Source organism: Harpia harpyja, chromosome 8 (genome assembly GCF_026419915.1).
Source record: "Harpia harpyja isolate bHarHar1 chromosome 8, bHarHar1 primary haplotype, whole genome shotgun sequence".
NCBI classification, from domain to species: Eukaryota; Metazoa; Chordata; class Aves; order Accipitriformes; family Accipitridae; genus Harpia; species Harpia harpyja.
In genome coordinates this window covers 15,013,048-15,029,127 of record NC_068947.1, presented here as the reverse complement: position 1 = coordinate 15,029,127, position 16,080 = coordinate 15,013,048, and the positions used below count along the sequence as shown (strand labels likewise).

The following is a 16,080-nucleotide window of genomic DNA, read 5'->3' as shown; positions in this document are numbered from 1 at the left end:
TCTCTCTCAAAAAAGTTCCTACCCTCATCAGTCAAGGAGCATGCTCCAATTTATACACTAAATGAGTAACTCCCATCTCAACTCTTCTCAGGGCTGGAGTTCTTCTCCAGGGCCAGTCGTCTTCTCTGGGCCTGTGTCGTTCTCATAATTTCTACTATATTATGCATTTATTAATGAAGGGGTAAAGAAAGATGATAATATCTGAAACTTGAGGTTGCCAATATGTCTAATAAAATAAGATTATATACAGACTTTTTGAAAATATACATATTAACACACATCTACACATATACACAGACTTATACAAGTCTGTATATATAATTATATACAGACGTAGTGCCATACTTAAGTCTAGAACTTCATCACTGCTTTAGATCCTCTAGTGCTTGTGCAAGGAAATGCTGGCACAGATAAAATGGTGACCAGATGAAATTCTTAAAATTAAATCATGTAATCCTGTGAAACACAGCTTTCTATAATCTAACTGTAAGAATACAGGTTGCCCTGATGGACTTAGCTACAACAGCACTTTTACAGAGGATACTTTTATTGGCAGAAGGAAAATACACGTACCATGAGAACAGACAGAACAAATTTACTCTGATTTTTTCTTCTAAGAAAACCTTGCTTCAATATTCATGTAAATCCTTTGTAATTAATGTCACCACTGCAATTGCCAAGTAACTGAGTACAGTGATTTACTTAACTGGAACACATTCCACTTCTTGTGAAGACCGACTACAACCCAAATAAAAAAAGCTTTTACATAAAAGTTGTAGTAGAAACTACAGCAAACTTTCTGATTTAAGCTAACAGCTGTTCTTTAATCAGCTTTTCACTATAAGAACTGCATAATGTCAGCCAGATAGTCACATGCTAAATTCCATTCCCACTGCACCTGGAATGTCAGGATTTCCTCAACATGTCAGAAACCCCAAATCATTTCTCAAAATGAACCATCAAATGATAAATACAACAGAATCTCTAAGACAGTCCCTTCCCTATCAACTGCTGACACAAGTCATGCTTGATAATTTTTTTGCAGTCTTCATCTTCTTCGACAACAAACTCTGAGAATACTGGAATGTCTTTTAAATTAACAATAACGGTAATTGAAGTCCCATCTTAATTTTCCAGAATAAATTCATCTTGATAAACTTAAATAATAAGCTTCATGTTGTGGACAATTTTTTTCTGATAACATTATTGTGTAACTGAATTGTCAAAGAATAGTTAGGAGTTAAAGAAATACATTCAGAAGACCTCAATGTAGTAAATGCACTGTTTCAAAAACAGCTAAAGTTTGCAGTTTTATGTTTTTTGAAGAGCCATATAAGGAGACGCTTCTATTTCCTCTTGGTTATATACTTTTATTCAATGTTTCCCTTTAATTAAAATAGATAATGTTATATCAACTAGCCATAACTTGTTTAAAAGTAAAGATACAAAAGAAGTACTAATTAAATTGTTAGATAACCATTATAACTATTTCTCATTGTGGAAATGTATCGTCATTTCTGAGCAACAGTAACATGATAGCATCTCACAGGACTCCAGCTGATGCCAAGGCTGTTCTCATTTTCCCAGTCTCACTTACATAAATTAGCTACAGGCCCCACTGACAGTCAGAGAATCTCAAGTTTTTTATGTTTGGAAATACTCCACTTTTGTCAGATCTTTACCAGTGAGGTCATAGTAAATGAACTGATGCCAAATTGCCACGGATCTCCAGAGCGTTTGTCACAAGTTATGGATTCTTGCTATCTAAAATCACCCATCTGCTCAAAGGCAGTACCCTGAACCCTGACTGCAAAAGGTTTATTGGTTACAACTTCTGAGTGCTGAAACAAAATCCAAGACCAGTCACTTTAATTACTGCCTTCACATTAAGATAGAATGTGTGCCTGTGTTAGACACAGAGCCAACATGAATTTGGATTAGTCTGCCACTGTGGATTTTACTTTTTTTTATTTAGATTCCTATTACAAACTCCAAGATAAACTGAAACTGAGAAAACTCAGCCTCACATACTGGCTAGCAATCCTTTATGCTGAGTGACCTATACTCAAGAAAGGGTACTCAACCCTAATGCTAAAGGGTACTCAACCCTAATGCTATTCTTTATCATTTCAGGAGTGAGAAGTTAGCAGAAGACATGAACATCAAGCTCACAAATGTTTTAAATATATATTATGTAAGCCATTCTGAAAGGATAATAAAATTTTCCATTCTCTACAGTACAGAAAGAACATGCCTACTGAAGAAAGTGGTTGTGAAGTGTCATGCACACTGACTCGAAGCAAGCCTTGAAACATGATAGAATACACTTCAATGAGTGGCACTTTGGTCAGGTGCCAGCACATAATAATTTCATATCACAGTTAGCTTTACAATAAGATTAAACCCTACTCAGTACAAAAAGCATTAACTTTTAGTTCTCACAGCAGCATGAAGACCCTTTTTATGGAGATTGCTATAAACAAGATATTTTCTTTCATTCCTCAAAGCTTCTTGCATTTTCCAAACAATCGTCAAAAACATTTATTGAATCAATACATAGCCAAAAAGTTGTTTACAAACCATAATGCAACGTAAGTATGCTATTCATTATTATGTGCCTACAAACATGATTCATGGTTGTTTAACATAAACCGCATGCTTGCTGCTATCATGCAAGAAGGAAAACATGTTTTTAACTATAAAAGTGTAAAATAAAGGCAATGTTTGCCAGATTTCTCTTCCCCTCTCCCCCAAATATATGGTAAAAATTCCCTGAAGATAAACAACAGAAAAGCAAAAGGTAGCTTTAGCAACCACCTGGAATTACTTGGCTCCACATTTGGAGTCCCCTTCCCCTCCCATCAAGATTTCTTAATTGAAAATGTTTTACTGTATTTTGACACTACATACCATCAATTCCTGTGGAATTTAAAATGCCGTTTTAAAATTGAGGAAATATTATACAGGACAGTCTCTGCAAACATGCAAAGATATTTTAATGCAAATCTATATACAACACACTATGCACAAAATGTTTTCCGTCCTTTCCTTAATTTTTGCGTTACTGTGTGTGCTCTAAATCCAGCTCATAAGTGACCCCTAGTGGTAAGACACCTTCCCCTCACTAAGGGAGCTATATTAAAAGCCACAACTGCATCCAGCTTTTGAGAACAATAGATATTCTTGGTGATTTAATATAATGCCAACATTAATTTACCTCAGCTGGGCAGGGACACTGATCAATATTGGAGTCTCATCGTGCTGGTGAATGCACTGAAAATACCTGCAGCATGCCAGCCTTTCTTCAATAAACAGCTCCAGGGAGAAGTCTGAAGAAACTTTTATGAGTGAACAAATTAAGAGATAATTTAGTCTTCTAATACTTGCAGGAGCCAGCATGATCAAAGCTCAATTGTCAGTCAGATCCTGAGCCTGGGCTACTGAGTTAGGACCCAGGAAAAACAATCTCTATTGAACACTAATTTTGTCTCAGAAGTTAGTAAAAAAACTTTTATATTTTCATAGCCATTTTGCACTGTAAGATCGGTTAAAAAAAACAGCCTCTGAGTACAGAGCTGGGAAAGCCTAGTTTGCTGTAACTGTGTCTCATAGTTCAACTGCAATAGCCCTCATCGTCTTTTTCTCCATGCCTTCTACATATAGTCACTGTTACTATTTCCAATATCTCCGACACCTTCTCTTCTCTCTCTATCCTTTCTCAACAGGGCCAGCTAAATGCTTCTCAGCAGCATAGGCAAAACGTTTAAGAACAAAACAAGCAAGGCTCCAGTCATCAGCAGAGACCCAAAAATTCAGAAAGCATTGCCCTTCCCTGTGCTCCTCCCTTATTTGGGGAAGGGGAGGTGTTAGGAGAAGGAACCAGTTCAATATCAATACCGATGTTCTTTCTGTGAGAGCAGCGTGCTGCTTCCCTTGGCACGCTTTCATCACCTCTTTCAGCTATGGGGAAGAATATAGGTGTGAGGCAGCGAATCTATAGTTACCTGTTGCTGTTCATGTCATTGCAGCTCCCTGTAAGATCACCTATGCAGTTATACATAGACCTGGTATCACTCCACATCTACCCTGCATCCCCAAGCTCCCACACCTCAACTCCCCATGACACCCCTTTCCTCCCTTCAACACACACAGTCCCTCACAAGTTCCTGCCTCTTTACTAGCACTTGCCCTGCCAGCTGGAAGAGGAGCAAAAGAGGGTGGGTGCTTCTGTCAGAGCAGTGTTTAGGCAGACTGGCAGTCCCACTAGCATCCCTTTATTGCCAGGCAAGAATGACAGGCTGCCTTCGCATATTACTTGCTTTGAAAAGCATCGTGCCGTGGACTGCATGTCATAAAATTTGCTGCAGAAACTCAGCTTCTTTTAAGGTTTTACCTCTAACAAATAGTTGGAACTATTTAAACTGGAACTAAAAGGTTAAAAAATTTACTGAAGAACTGGCAGATCTATTGGGAAACTACACTAATAAACATACACACAATAACAGAAGACTGAGGAGAAAGAAGAAAGATGCATTAAAATATACAGTATGTATTCCACCTCCGTCTACTACTTGACTGTATGACAAGTTTTACAAAACTGTTCACTGAGGTACAAAAGGAAATATCACTGAAGAAACAAAACCCAGTATCTTGGTTCCCATCTGCCGATTTCCTTCTCTTCCCCTTTCTATCCATCCTCACTCATGCTGCACCTACCTTCAAGTCCTGTAGTTCATCCTACCGCTGTATGCTAGAGAGGGTAAGGACAGAAAACAGAGGAGCATCCCTCCTCTCGGTTACTCTATTAAGTTACCACAGATCAAGAAATTACCCTGTGCTTAGTAAGCCACAGTAACTGCCCGTAATAATTCTCTTAGCCATTCACAAATGTGAAGTAAAAACACATCATCTTAAATCTCTACAATTCATTCCACCATGCCATTGAGTTCTCTCTTCTTATGCCCAGCACTATGACGGAGCTGGTGCCCAAAAAGCCCTATGCAGCCTAAGCACTTCTGAGACTGGCCTTCTTCCATGCTGAACCTGCAGAGGATTTAGATGGCAAACTTCTTGCCTCTGGAAGTGGGCACAAACCGGGAACCTGCAGGGGCTCACACCTCAGTCAGCCATTCTTCTGAGAGCTAATGCCACCCCTTCTGCTCTCCTCTGACCAAGAGGGCTCTGAACTGCCAAAGTAGGAGACAGTCCCTATGTACCTTCATTATCTTGAGTGCTGACGGAGCCAGGGGGGAAGGAGCTACTGACTGTCAAATAACCATCCCCTCTTAGAGGGCCATTCCTTTCAGAACCACACGCTTAAATACCAGCAAACAGTAGGGACCATTATTAGAATCCAGACATTGATACAAAGAGTTTTTCAATGAATGACAACAACACTGAAATAGTTTTGGTTTATGATCAGTGTGAGCCTTCTGGGTTTGCAAGTTTTGTTATAAAGAAACAAAAGTTAATCTGAGGAGGGGAGGGAGAAGAACACAAAACAAACAAAAGCAAACCCACCCTCCCTGCACACACATGGAGCTCAAAGCCTTGCAAGCTAACGAATAACTTTGCATTTACTGGGGAAAAAAAACCCTAAACACATGGAGTTAAATTACAAATATTTTTTTAATTTATAGTACTTTGTTATCAGTCCTTGGGTTAAGTTTTACAGACAAATTCTTCAGAAAGCCACTTAAGAGAAAAAGCATACTACCTGTCAGAACTCAAATGGTTTGCCAAATGCACTGCGTTGCCTAACCAGCCTAGTAGAAACACAGCTTTTAACAGCAAAAAGAGTTCCACACATGGCATACATTAAATCCATTTCCCAAAAAGAATAATCTGCTCCAGCAAATACACATTTTTACTGGTACAGATGTACTTACATTGCTGTATCTACTTTTTCTTTTTCCTGAAGCAACTTTGCCATAAAAGACATTTTCATTCCTAGCCAAGAGACAAACTGGCAAAGCTTTCAAGTACAGACAAAGATTTCTGGCAACAATGCACTGTTTGTTTGAAATAATACATGGAGTATGTTAACAAAAGTAAAAAATATTAGATACAGACTATTTATCAGTGATCAACAGAATCATTTCAGATCTCTCACGTGGTGTGCTTTTCATTCAACATTTTTCCTCAGCTCTTGGGTTACTTCTGAGCTAGAGCAAAGAGCAAATTTCATTTCTGGAATAAATACTTCCAAAGGGCTCTTGCCTTTTGTCTTATGGGCTAAAAGGCAGGGATGATGCTTATGGTTTGAGGATGACAGGAGAAAATAAGCAAGTCTCCTGTTCTGTAGATTATACATTTTTGGTTCACTTTTAAGCGTGAAAACTTGGATAGCAATAAAAATAAGGCTTTGGAGTTTCAGTATAACTATCCATAATTTTAGTACTGGAAATTTTTTTAAAAACTCCGAAGTTTCATAGTTGAATCTCAAGTTCTACAATACACATTAATATGCACAGAAATATTTCAGAAACAATTGTCTCAAAATGTACCCTGAAACCTAGGTTCATTATAGTGTTAGCTGAGAGTTCAAATTTCCCATCCTCAAAGAAAGATTTATTCAGGATAAAGTAACTTCATACTCTCTTAGCTGACATAATGGACTTGGAATTTAAAAACAGCCGATGCAATCACAGAATCAAAACTGCAGCTCAAGACATGTAAATTTGGTCCGACTGAATTCTGATTGTGCTGTAGTGTACCAAGTTATTCAAATACCAAAGTTGTCTACACACTGCATTACCCTTGTGAGCGCAGTATTCTGTATCTCAAAGTGTCTTTTAGAAGAAAGTTTGAATTTCAAAGAGGTACGTTCAATTGTACTTTTTAATTAGTCTTTCCACCTCTAATAAACAAGAGTTAAAACTCTCAACTTCAAGCTTCAGCCAATATGTTTGTATTGACTGTTTATTATTCTGGAAGAACGTACTGTTTAAAAGACAGTTACTAGCTGAGCCGAAGTAATGAAGACTGATTACATTTCATCATTTGGCCGCCATCCATTTGGAAGATATTGAAAAAAGTGACTCAGCCTAACACAGCCTGAGGAGTTAGTAGTCAAGTTTATGAGGCTTCAGATCAGCAACTGTGTGGGTATAATACACTTTCTAATGGAAATAATCACTATTCTGACAAATCTCTCTCATTCTTCAAGGAGTGAATTCTTGTTTTGAAGCCTAGAAGATGTTATGCTGAAACTTATGGCAATAAAATACAATCCTAGCATTTATGTCTGAAAAATTATCCTTCAAGATGGCAATGTGAAAGAGTAAATATTTGAGCGTTTAAAGGCAAAGCTGCAGAAAAAATCAGATCTCTATGCTTGAAGCTGCCACTGAACATATGGGTGCCAGACAACAGGCTTAGAGTGGTCACCATTTGTTTCAACACTGAGTTCACCCTGCACCACAGTGACACAGAATTTTCTTTTTACAGCAATGTACAAGTCTACAATTTGCTTAACTGCTTTACACTGGATCGAGGAAAGAAGAAAAGAAAAAGGTGTGTTTCAATACCAATACTTGTCTCTAAAATTACATTTAGCACCAACAAGTTCTGCGGATTTAACTAAACTGCACTAAACTAATTAAAGGCAAGTAACCTGTCTTTCATACTATATTGCTCTTGGTTCAAACACTGCCTTCATTGTTTTTGTAGCACTGTATCAATATAATACAGATTTTTCCCAGTTAACTGAATTTTAAAATGTCCGTATGTGTGTATCTGAAGCAAACCATACTTGCAAGCCTTAGTGCAAAAAGTCTTGTGATGAAAGAGTTGCCTCAAGTGCTGTTACTTTCCAGGCCCCCTACTTTATACTCTATTTACAAGAAAGGAGATCAGGAATAAGAAGTGCACACCATCACAGCAATCATTCAACACCATCAGCAGCAAGCACTAGCTGAGGATCGACTAGCATAATTCTACATGGTAAGACCTAGACCTCTTAACAGATGGACATTATCATCCATTATTCAGATACCAGAGCCTTTATTTGAATTCAGAGCCATAATATTACCAGAATTTAAATCTCAGACTGGTAAAGCCTGTGGACATTTTAAGAAAAAGCCAGGTGAACAAAAGAAACACAGAAGAAAGAAAAGAAAAGAAAAAAGAGTAAAACTGAAAATCTCCAAGATATGGGAATCAATCACAGCAGTAACATTATTTGAGAACTGCAATACATACAAAAATTTAATAAATCATGTTTTCTAGTTTGACATCTCAATCTGATGTTTTAACTTTACTGACAAGTAACCTAAATATTGTTACCCCAACAGTGGTAATAATGTGATCTAATTTCTGCTGTTTAGAAGGATATTCAACAGCTAAAATGAGATTCAGTGCTTATTTAGCACAGCCTCCAACTCATCCTATCTCCAACTTGAATATAGCACAGCTGGAAATCTCTGCCTGTTTTAGAACAGTATCAGCAACATAAATCTAGTCTGGCTAAACCATATGCAGTCAACATATCACTTTTTTAAAAGCTTGACCATCCTGTTCCTAATGTATTTTTCTTGAGTGATAAAATCTAATTGTGTAATTTTCAAAGTAAGTACTGTCAAGGTTTAAATATTTCTTCCCGAGTCTCCTACATTCCACCCTAAAATAAAATTTTCTTTTCATATGCTAAAGGCAAAAAGTGCATTACAAAGTTCGTAACTCCTCACGAAATATTAACAACTGCCTTTCTGAGTCTTTTTTCCAAGAAAGGACACTACATTCAAATTTAATTATGTGTACATTAATTATACCTTTGTTTATTTTTTCATACATCAAAATAACCCCCAGTTTTTATTATATATAAACTTAAAAAAAGTAATAGAAAACATGTATGAAATCCTGGACACTTAAAGTCAAAATTCAACTCTTCTCCCCAGAATTAGCTGCTTTTATTTTTTTTTTTTTAAGGAATTAAAGGAATTGTCTCCCCAAATCCTAAAGTTACACTGATTTTCAGAAAGCTAATGCCAGTTCTGCTCATATTTCATTGGCTTTTTTAAATCTACATAGTAAAACTGTGATTTTAAGATACATGATAACCATATAAACTGGAAACTAAAACTTCAAAATGTGAATTCTAAGGAGGAAAAAAAAAAAAAAATTTCCAATCCACCCTTCAGAAACAGCTAAAAACTACATTGCAAAAGGCATCGTCCAAGACCCAGAAAGTAGATGAGAAGATCTGAAAGTCTTGATAATCAAATGTATACCAATCAGCATAATAGATTTGATGGGTTTGTTAACAGTATCACAACAACTATGCAAAAAGACACAGATTGCTCAGGAATTGCAGGCAGTGGAAAAGACCAGAGAAGCTATTTATTCATATAATAAAGTTGAGAAAGTTTTATTTGATGTCCACAATGTAGTAGAAAATAGGTCTGATGAAGTTCTGAAGTGATAAAGGAGGAAAGGGGATGGGGAAGAGAAACCACAGAAATCCACAGAACAGGGTACAGCTCTACTGTAAAATGAAGCTTACCAATCAGAAAGAAAAAACTAATGAAACTAGCACTTTAAATTTAAAGAATTTAAAAACAACCAAAAAAAATTTTACATTTTTCTTTAATGGAGTAGAAAACGCAGAGCAAAATCAGTTATTATTTCTTCCACATAAGCAAAAGGAGCTTGTAGTTTCTAAAATTAATCAGAAAAATCTGACAAGGTTAGGTCTGCAGCAGTTTTTAAACAGTACAGATGCAGCCTCCAGTTTGGGGGTGAGGAATCATTAGTGAACTGCCAACTCTTAAGGAGAAGAGTGTTTGCTCTTGAGGACACTGAGCTTGCTTGATCATTAATCGACTCATTATGACATTTCTTATTGCAGAGAAGCATAAGAAAATCATCCAAAAATCATTTGCTGTCAATGAGCATTAATTGGATAATCTCTCAGGGAAGGAATATACTATCCAGTACATGCCCAGTGACCTGTACTAGACAAGCTCTCCATACAAATAGTGACAAAAAAAAGAAGGAAGTTCAAGTGTACTAGAGCTTGCAAGACAGTTTCCTCTATTTCCAGTACTACTGACTCACTCTGATCTTAAACAAGTTCAAGTATTTCCTCAAATTATTCACCTGTCAGGTACATTTCTAGTATCTCCTTGCTCTCTAGGAAAGCAAGAAGACCCATGTAGAACATGATGTATGGAGAAAAGTAAATAACTTGTTAGAAAGCTGAACTATTACATACTCCTTCTTCATTTTAATATGCTATCTCTTAATTATTAACAGTAGTTTTTACACACAAGTTGCAACTTCCTCTCACAGAGTATTCTAGAAGTATGTCATGGCTAAAGCGAAAGACATTGAAACAATGACTACACATACCAGCACAGAAAAACTATCATTAAAAAAAAAACCAACCCCAAACTGTGGAAAAACACCATTTAAAAAACTAATTGTGGTATAAACTTTAATGATACAGTCAGTATACAATGCAAAAATATCTTTTAATAGATAGCCTGCAACCCTGTAATAAGCCACTAGATGGCAAGTTTGGACAGAAATTAGCTAACTTTTTTTATTCATGGCACGTTTGAAAATTGCATGTGCATAGGAAAGAAACAATCATGAAAAAAGAGTGAAGGAGGAGAACAAAAAAAAGGAAGAGTTCAATAAACTACAAGTCTTCTGTATAGAGTGCATTTAATACTAGTAAAAAAGGCTAAATGGATTTTAGTTTTGTTTCCACATCTGCCACACAAATAGATAATCAATTCTTAACAATTTACTGCTCACAGAGTGGGAAGAACTTGTTTCTTATTTGGTCACAGACAGCAGCATTGGCTGTAGCAACCACAAGAATCCAAGATCTGGAGGAAGGTTGAGAAGGAAAGCAGCAGAGTTAGGTCTTGGGAAAGCAGACTTCAGCTTATGCAGGGAATTGCTAGTTAGGATTCTTTGGAAAGCAACCACAAAAGGGTTAGGGGTATGCTACACATCTATAAGAAGAGGATGAGGAAGCTGGGTTTGTTCAGTTTGGTGAAGAGGAGGCTAAGGAGTGATTTAATAACAACCTGTAACTACTTAAGAGAGTTAAAAGAATGACAGAGCCAAATACTTCTTTGTAGTGCCAGACAATATAATAAAGCATCAACAGCCATAAATTGCAGCTTGGGAGGTTCAGGCTGGACATCAGGAAAAAAAATTCACTAGAATGGTACAGCAGCACTGGAATAGGTTGCACAGACAGGCTGTAGCATGCACCCTTGGAGGTTGTCAAGATTCGACCGGACAAAGGTCATGGCTGACCTGATCTAGTGTTGGCAACAGCCCTGCACCACGCAGAAGGCTGGATAGAAGCACTTCCAATAGTATTTTCACCATTGTAAAGTGGAGATGGATCTGGCAGAGTTTGGCAAACATGAAAGGGCAATCATTCAAGGGGAATAAAAAAAAAGCTCTCTGCATTTTTAATCAATTTTTACAACCAGTCTGAGTTACTATATGAGGGCATTACTTAATGCACCAGTATAAAGTTTTGGCAGTGTTCTGGTTTCAGCTGGGATAGTGTTCATTTTCTTTCTAGTAGCTGGTATAGTGCTATGTTTTGGATTTAGTATGAGAAGAATGTTGATAACACACTGATGTTGTCAGTTGCTGCTAAGTAATGTTTAGACTAAGTCAAGGCTTTTTCAGCTTCTCATGCCCAGCCAGCAAGAAGGCTGGAGGGGCACAAGAAGTTGGGAGAGGACACAGCCAGGACAGCTGACCCAAACTGGCCAAAGGGGTATTCCATGCCATGTGATGTCATGCCCAGTATATAAACTGGGGGGAGATGGCCTGGGGCGGATCACTGCTCGGGAACTAACTGGGCATCAGTCGGCAAGTGGTGAGCAACTGCATTGTGCATCACTTGTTTCTTGTATATTCCAATTCTTTTATTATTATTGTCATTTTATTACTGTTATTATTATCATTATTATTTTCTTCCTTTCTGTCCTATTAAATTGTCTTTATCTCAACACACAAGTTTTACTTTTTTTCCCCCAATTCTCTCCCCACCCCACTGGGTGAGGGGGGAGTGAGCGAGCGGCTGCGTGGTGCCTAGTTGCTGGCTGGGGTTAAACCAAGACAGGCAGTATCTTCAGAGACATAGAAAACAAATGCAGATTTGAATTTACAGATACACCTATTAATAGTATTTCAGTCAGTTTGTCTGGATCTGTTACTGACTTGCCTGTGATACAATGAAGTCACATATCACATATTCCCAAACTATAAGTTGTGCAATGCTTATCATACCCACCTTCCAGATTAATGAACAGTGTTTTGAAAAGTACAATCTAAACCTAAATATCATCCAAGTTATTTAAGAACATTGAGCTGTAATATGTCACTTTGTTCATTGATTGATCCTGTAGCCAAATAAGGATGTTATATATGATACTGCTGGAAGGAAGCGTCCTAGGAGGAGCTTCTATAGTTGAGTTCCACTAAAGACAGGCATCTCATTTCTGTGCTAACGTAAGGGTGGTACAGAAAAGGAGCAGAAATCAGATCAAGCATGCTAAGAGCAAGTAGTGACAGCGCTATATGGCTTGGAAACAACAACCTCAAAGAGCCTGAGCAGCCTATATTGCTTTTTAATCACCTACTGCTTTACCCCTTCAGATCAATATATCATGTATTTGAAATCATGTTTAAAAAAAAAAAAAAAAAGTTAAAATTAATGCTTTATATGTTCTTCACAATACTACATAGCAACATCTCAAATGGAGAAGTCCAGAACAGTCAGCTATTTGAATTACAAGAAGCTATTCTATTTACAGGAAATATTACAACATCCTCAGGAATAAAGCTCTTCTTTGTGTAAAAACACACTCTTCCCTACTCACTCAGGTCTTCCACTTTTGGTCTGCCACATCATTCTCCATAGTTTGGGTTTGATCTTTTGTTGTCAGCTTATACAGAACTTTCTACCTCATTTAAAACAACAAGGCCAAGTGCCAGGTCCTGCACTTGGGTCACGGCAACCCCATGCAGCGCTACAGGCTTGGGGAAGAGTGGCTGGAAAGCTGCCCGGCAGCGAAAGACCTGGGTGTGCTGGTTGACAGACGGCTGAATATGAGCCAGCAGTGTGCCCAGGTGGCCAAGAAGGCCAATCGCATCCTGGCCTGTATCAGGAACAGTGTGGCCAGCAGGAGCAGGGAGGTGATTGTTCCCCTGTACTCGGCACTGGTGAGGCCGCACCTCGAGTGCTGTGTTCAGTTTTGGGCCCCTCACTACAGGAAAGACATTGAGGTGCTGGAGCGTGTCCAGAGAAGGGCAACCAAGCTGGTGAGGGGCCTGGAGCACAAGTCTTATGAGGAGCGGCTGAGGGAGCTGGGGCTGTTTAGTCTGGAGACAAGGAGGCTGAGGGGAGACCTTATTGCTCTCTACAGCTACCTGAAAGGAGGTTGTAGCAAGGTGGGTGTCAGTCTCTTCTCCCAGGTAACAAGTGATAGGATGAAAGGAAACAGCCTCAAGTTGTGGCAGGGGAGGTTTAGATTGGATATTAGGAAAAATTTCTTTACTGAAAGGGTTGTCAGGCATTGGAACAGGCTGCCCAGGGAAGTGGTTGAGTCACCATCCCTGGAGGTGTTCAAAAAGCGCGTAGACAAGGCACTCCAGGGCATGGTTTAGTGGGCATGGTTGACAGTTGGACTCGATGATCTTAAAAGTCTTTTCCAACCTAAACGATTCTATGATTGTAAAAGAGAAACAAATCCTGTCTTTTAAATCAGTTCTTTCTGTAGCTTACCACTGCCTTGTGTTTTGATGTTGCAGAAGCATGCAAATAAGCATATAAGTTTTTAACACAAATATAGCAAATATATCTGAAAACTTAACCCTGCACAATTTCCCCATGGTTAAATTCAAAACTACTACTAGCAGGTAACAAAACAGTGACAGAGTAGAAACTAAACTTTTTGCTTACCTGTAATACATACATAAACCTCTCCAAACAAAAATACCACATAAGAAACAAGGTATATTTAAGTGAACACTGAATTTGTCTTGTAGGGTAAATCTCAAACAACTGAAACGTAAGCAGAAGCCTTACCTCATCAGAAGAGAGAAGGTAAATAGGTGTTAACTTCGGAATTTCACTTAATTCACAACTCAGGCCAAGTGATGTCAGGATCTCCTTGAGAACTTCATATCTCTTAGTATTGCTTATCTTAAGCAAATTAAAATCCTCTTCAGTTTGGACATCCATAGAATTAATATCGAGTTCCAAGTGTGCCTGGCAGGATATGTGCAAAGGGAGTAAAAAAAAGTATTTTGTTAGTATTACACATTTTAATGTGGCAGAGAGATAAGCACAACAGTTCCAAAAGCAGCTTTGTCCTGACTGTGGTTGCTGAAATATCCAGTGTTACTAGTGCAATTTAAAAGTTTCTCATGTCTTCATCATATCTATAAAAGTAGGGCTTTATTATCTTTATAAACTAGGGAACACCTATATATTTATATTTTCTGATTCGGGGATCACAGTTGCCAGTACACTACAGTTTTCTCTGAAGCCTACACAAAATATCCCTTCTTAATAAACTGATCTTCTCCTGGAGGAGTTGTTCAAACCTGTATTTACTAACTTAAACTTCTCCTTCTGCTTTTCATGTCTGCTAACCACCTAGAACAAACAGCAATATTGGTCATATTCTGGCTTGTACAAGAGCAGAATTACACTGAAATTGGAAGAGCTTTATCAGAGGTTGCACAAGATAGGCAGAACTCAGGCTGAGCAAGTCCTTACTGTGTCACATGAATTAAGTTGCAATCAGTCCAGATAAAGAAATGCTTCTGTCTGAAAGAGAACGAAGAACCCCAGAACACCACCTTGTAGAGAATCACTTCTCAAGGCTGAAGCAGATACTTAAAGGTAGAAACGAACTGCAGAAGAAATTGTGAGGGTTTTTGTGTTTGGTGGTTTTTGTGATTTTTTGTTTTGTTTGTTTTTTAAATAAGCTTTCCAAGATATTTAGAAGCCTTTGTACCCTACTACATGTATATTCATTTAATGAAAATGACAAGCTATTATCTTCATTCATTTATCCAATTTTGCACATTTTAATGATGTTCTTCATCTTTCATATATTATCTACTTTATTGAAGTATATTCAATATTCAGGGAAATATGCTGAAATAAGGGGGGGAGGGGGGAACAGAAGAGTACAGAAAAAAGGGAAACAACAAGTCTGCAACAGAATATTTAATGGCTGATGTCACTGTCAGTCCCCTGAAGAGAAAACAATAAGGCTTTTCAAATCCAGACTGGAAGTCATTTAAAATTATAAAATGACACACTAATCCTTTTAATCTGATTTTTGAAGCTACACTGTAATGCCCTTTTTCTGGGGAAAACCTCTGCAGTATTAAGTTTTACTACAGCAGAAGGGTCGATTTAAACGGTACAGCAAAGCAGGTTTTACCATGGAACTTGCAGAAACGGATAGCAACAGTATCTAATCAATTTTCTAGTACAAGCATACAACACATGGGTGGCAAAGCTTCCTACGTAAAACTATAAACATGCTACTATGTATAAAAGAGTTTCCAAAAAGCTAGCAGATTTAATCTGATAAACTGATAAGAGATGAAAACACTCCTAAGAAACCTGATTAATATATCTGAATTATGTAATTGCTAGAAGAGTGTATGCTACCTGATATGTGAGCAGTTAAATTTGAGTACTCTGGACTCCTGAGAAAGTTCTCACGTAACTAAAATATTGGTAAAAATAGGTCCTAGAACCTTTCATAAAGTTTGTTCAGCTATGTCTCCATTATATTCCCCATCTACTTAAATACTGGCAAATAAATCTTGCTCTGCTTTTCTCAATGTGCTGCATGAAAGCAAACACAGAGTAAGGGAAGTGATATAATTGAGAACAGCCATGCTAAAAAGAAAACGTTTACCTCTGCTCCTACTGAGGCTAACTCAAAATGTGCAAGTTGTCTTCAGGCTCACTTTAAAAGTTTTACTATGAAATGGCTGAAATCTCTCTAGATTTAATAGCACAAGTTATACACCCAGGTAAATGCATTCTACCAGGGCATAGACTTATTTTCT

At 37.7% G+C, this 16,080-nt stretch overlaps 1 protein-coding gene across 1 annotated transcript in view; it reads right to left on the bottom strand.

Moving 5' to 3' along the window:
- HLCS (holocarboxylase synthetase) overlaps positions 1-16,080 on the bottom strand; it is a 133,896-nt gene that overhangs the window by 99,923 nt on the left and 17,893 nt on the right. Inside the window, exon 5 of the mRNA XM_052794268.1 lies at positions 14,069-14,251. Within this exon, the coding sequence (XP_052650228.1) occupies positions 14,069-14,251 (183 nt within the window). The remainder of the gene's footprint in view (positions 1-14,068; positions 14,252-16,080) is intronic.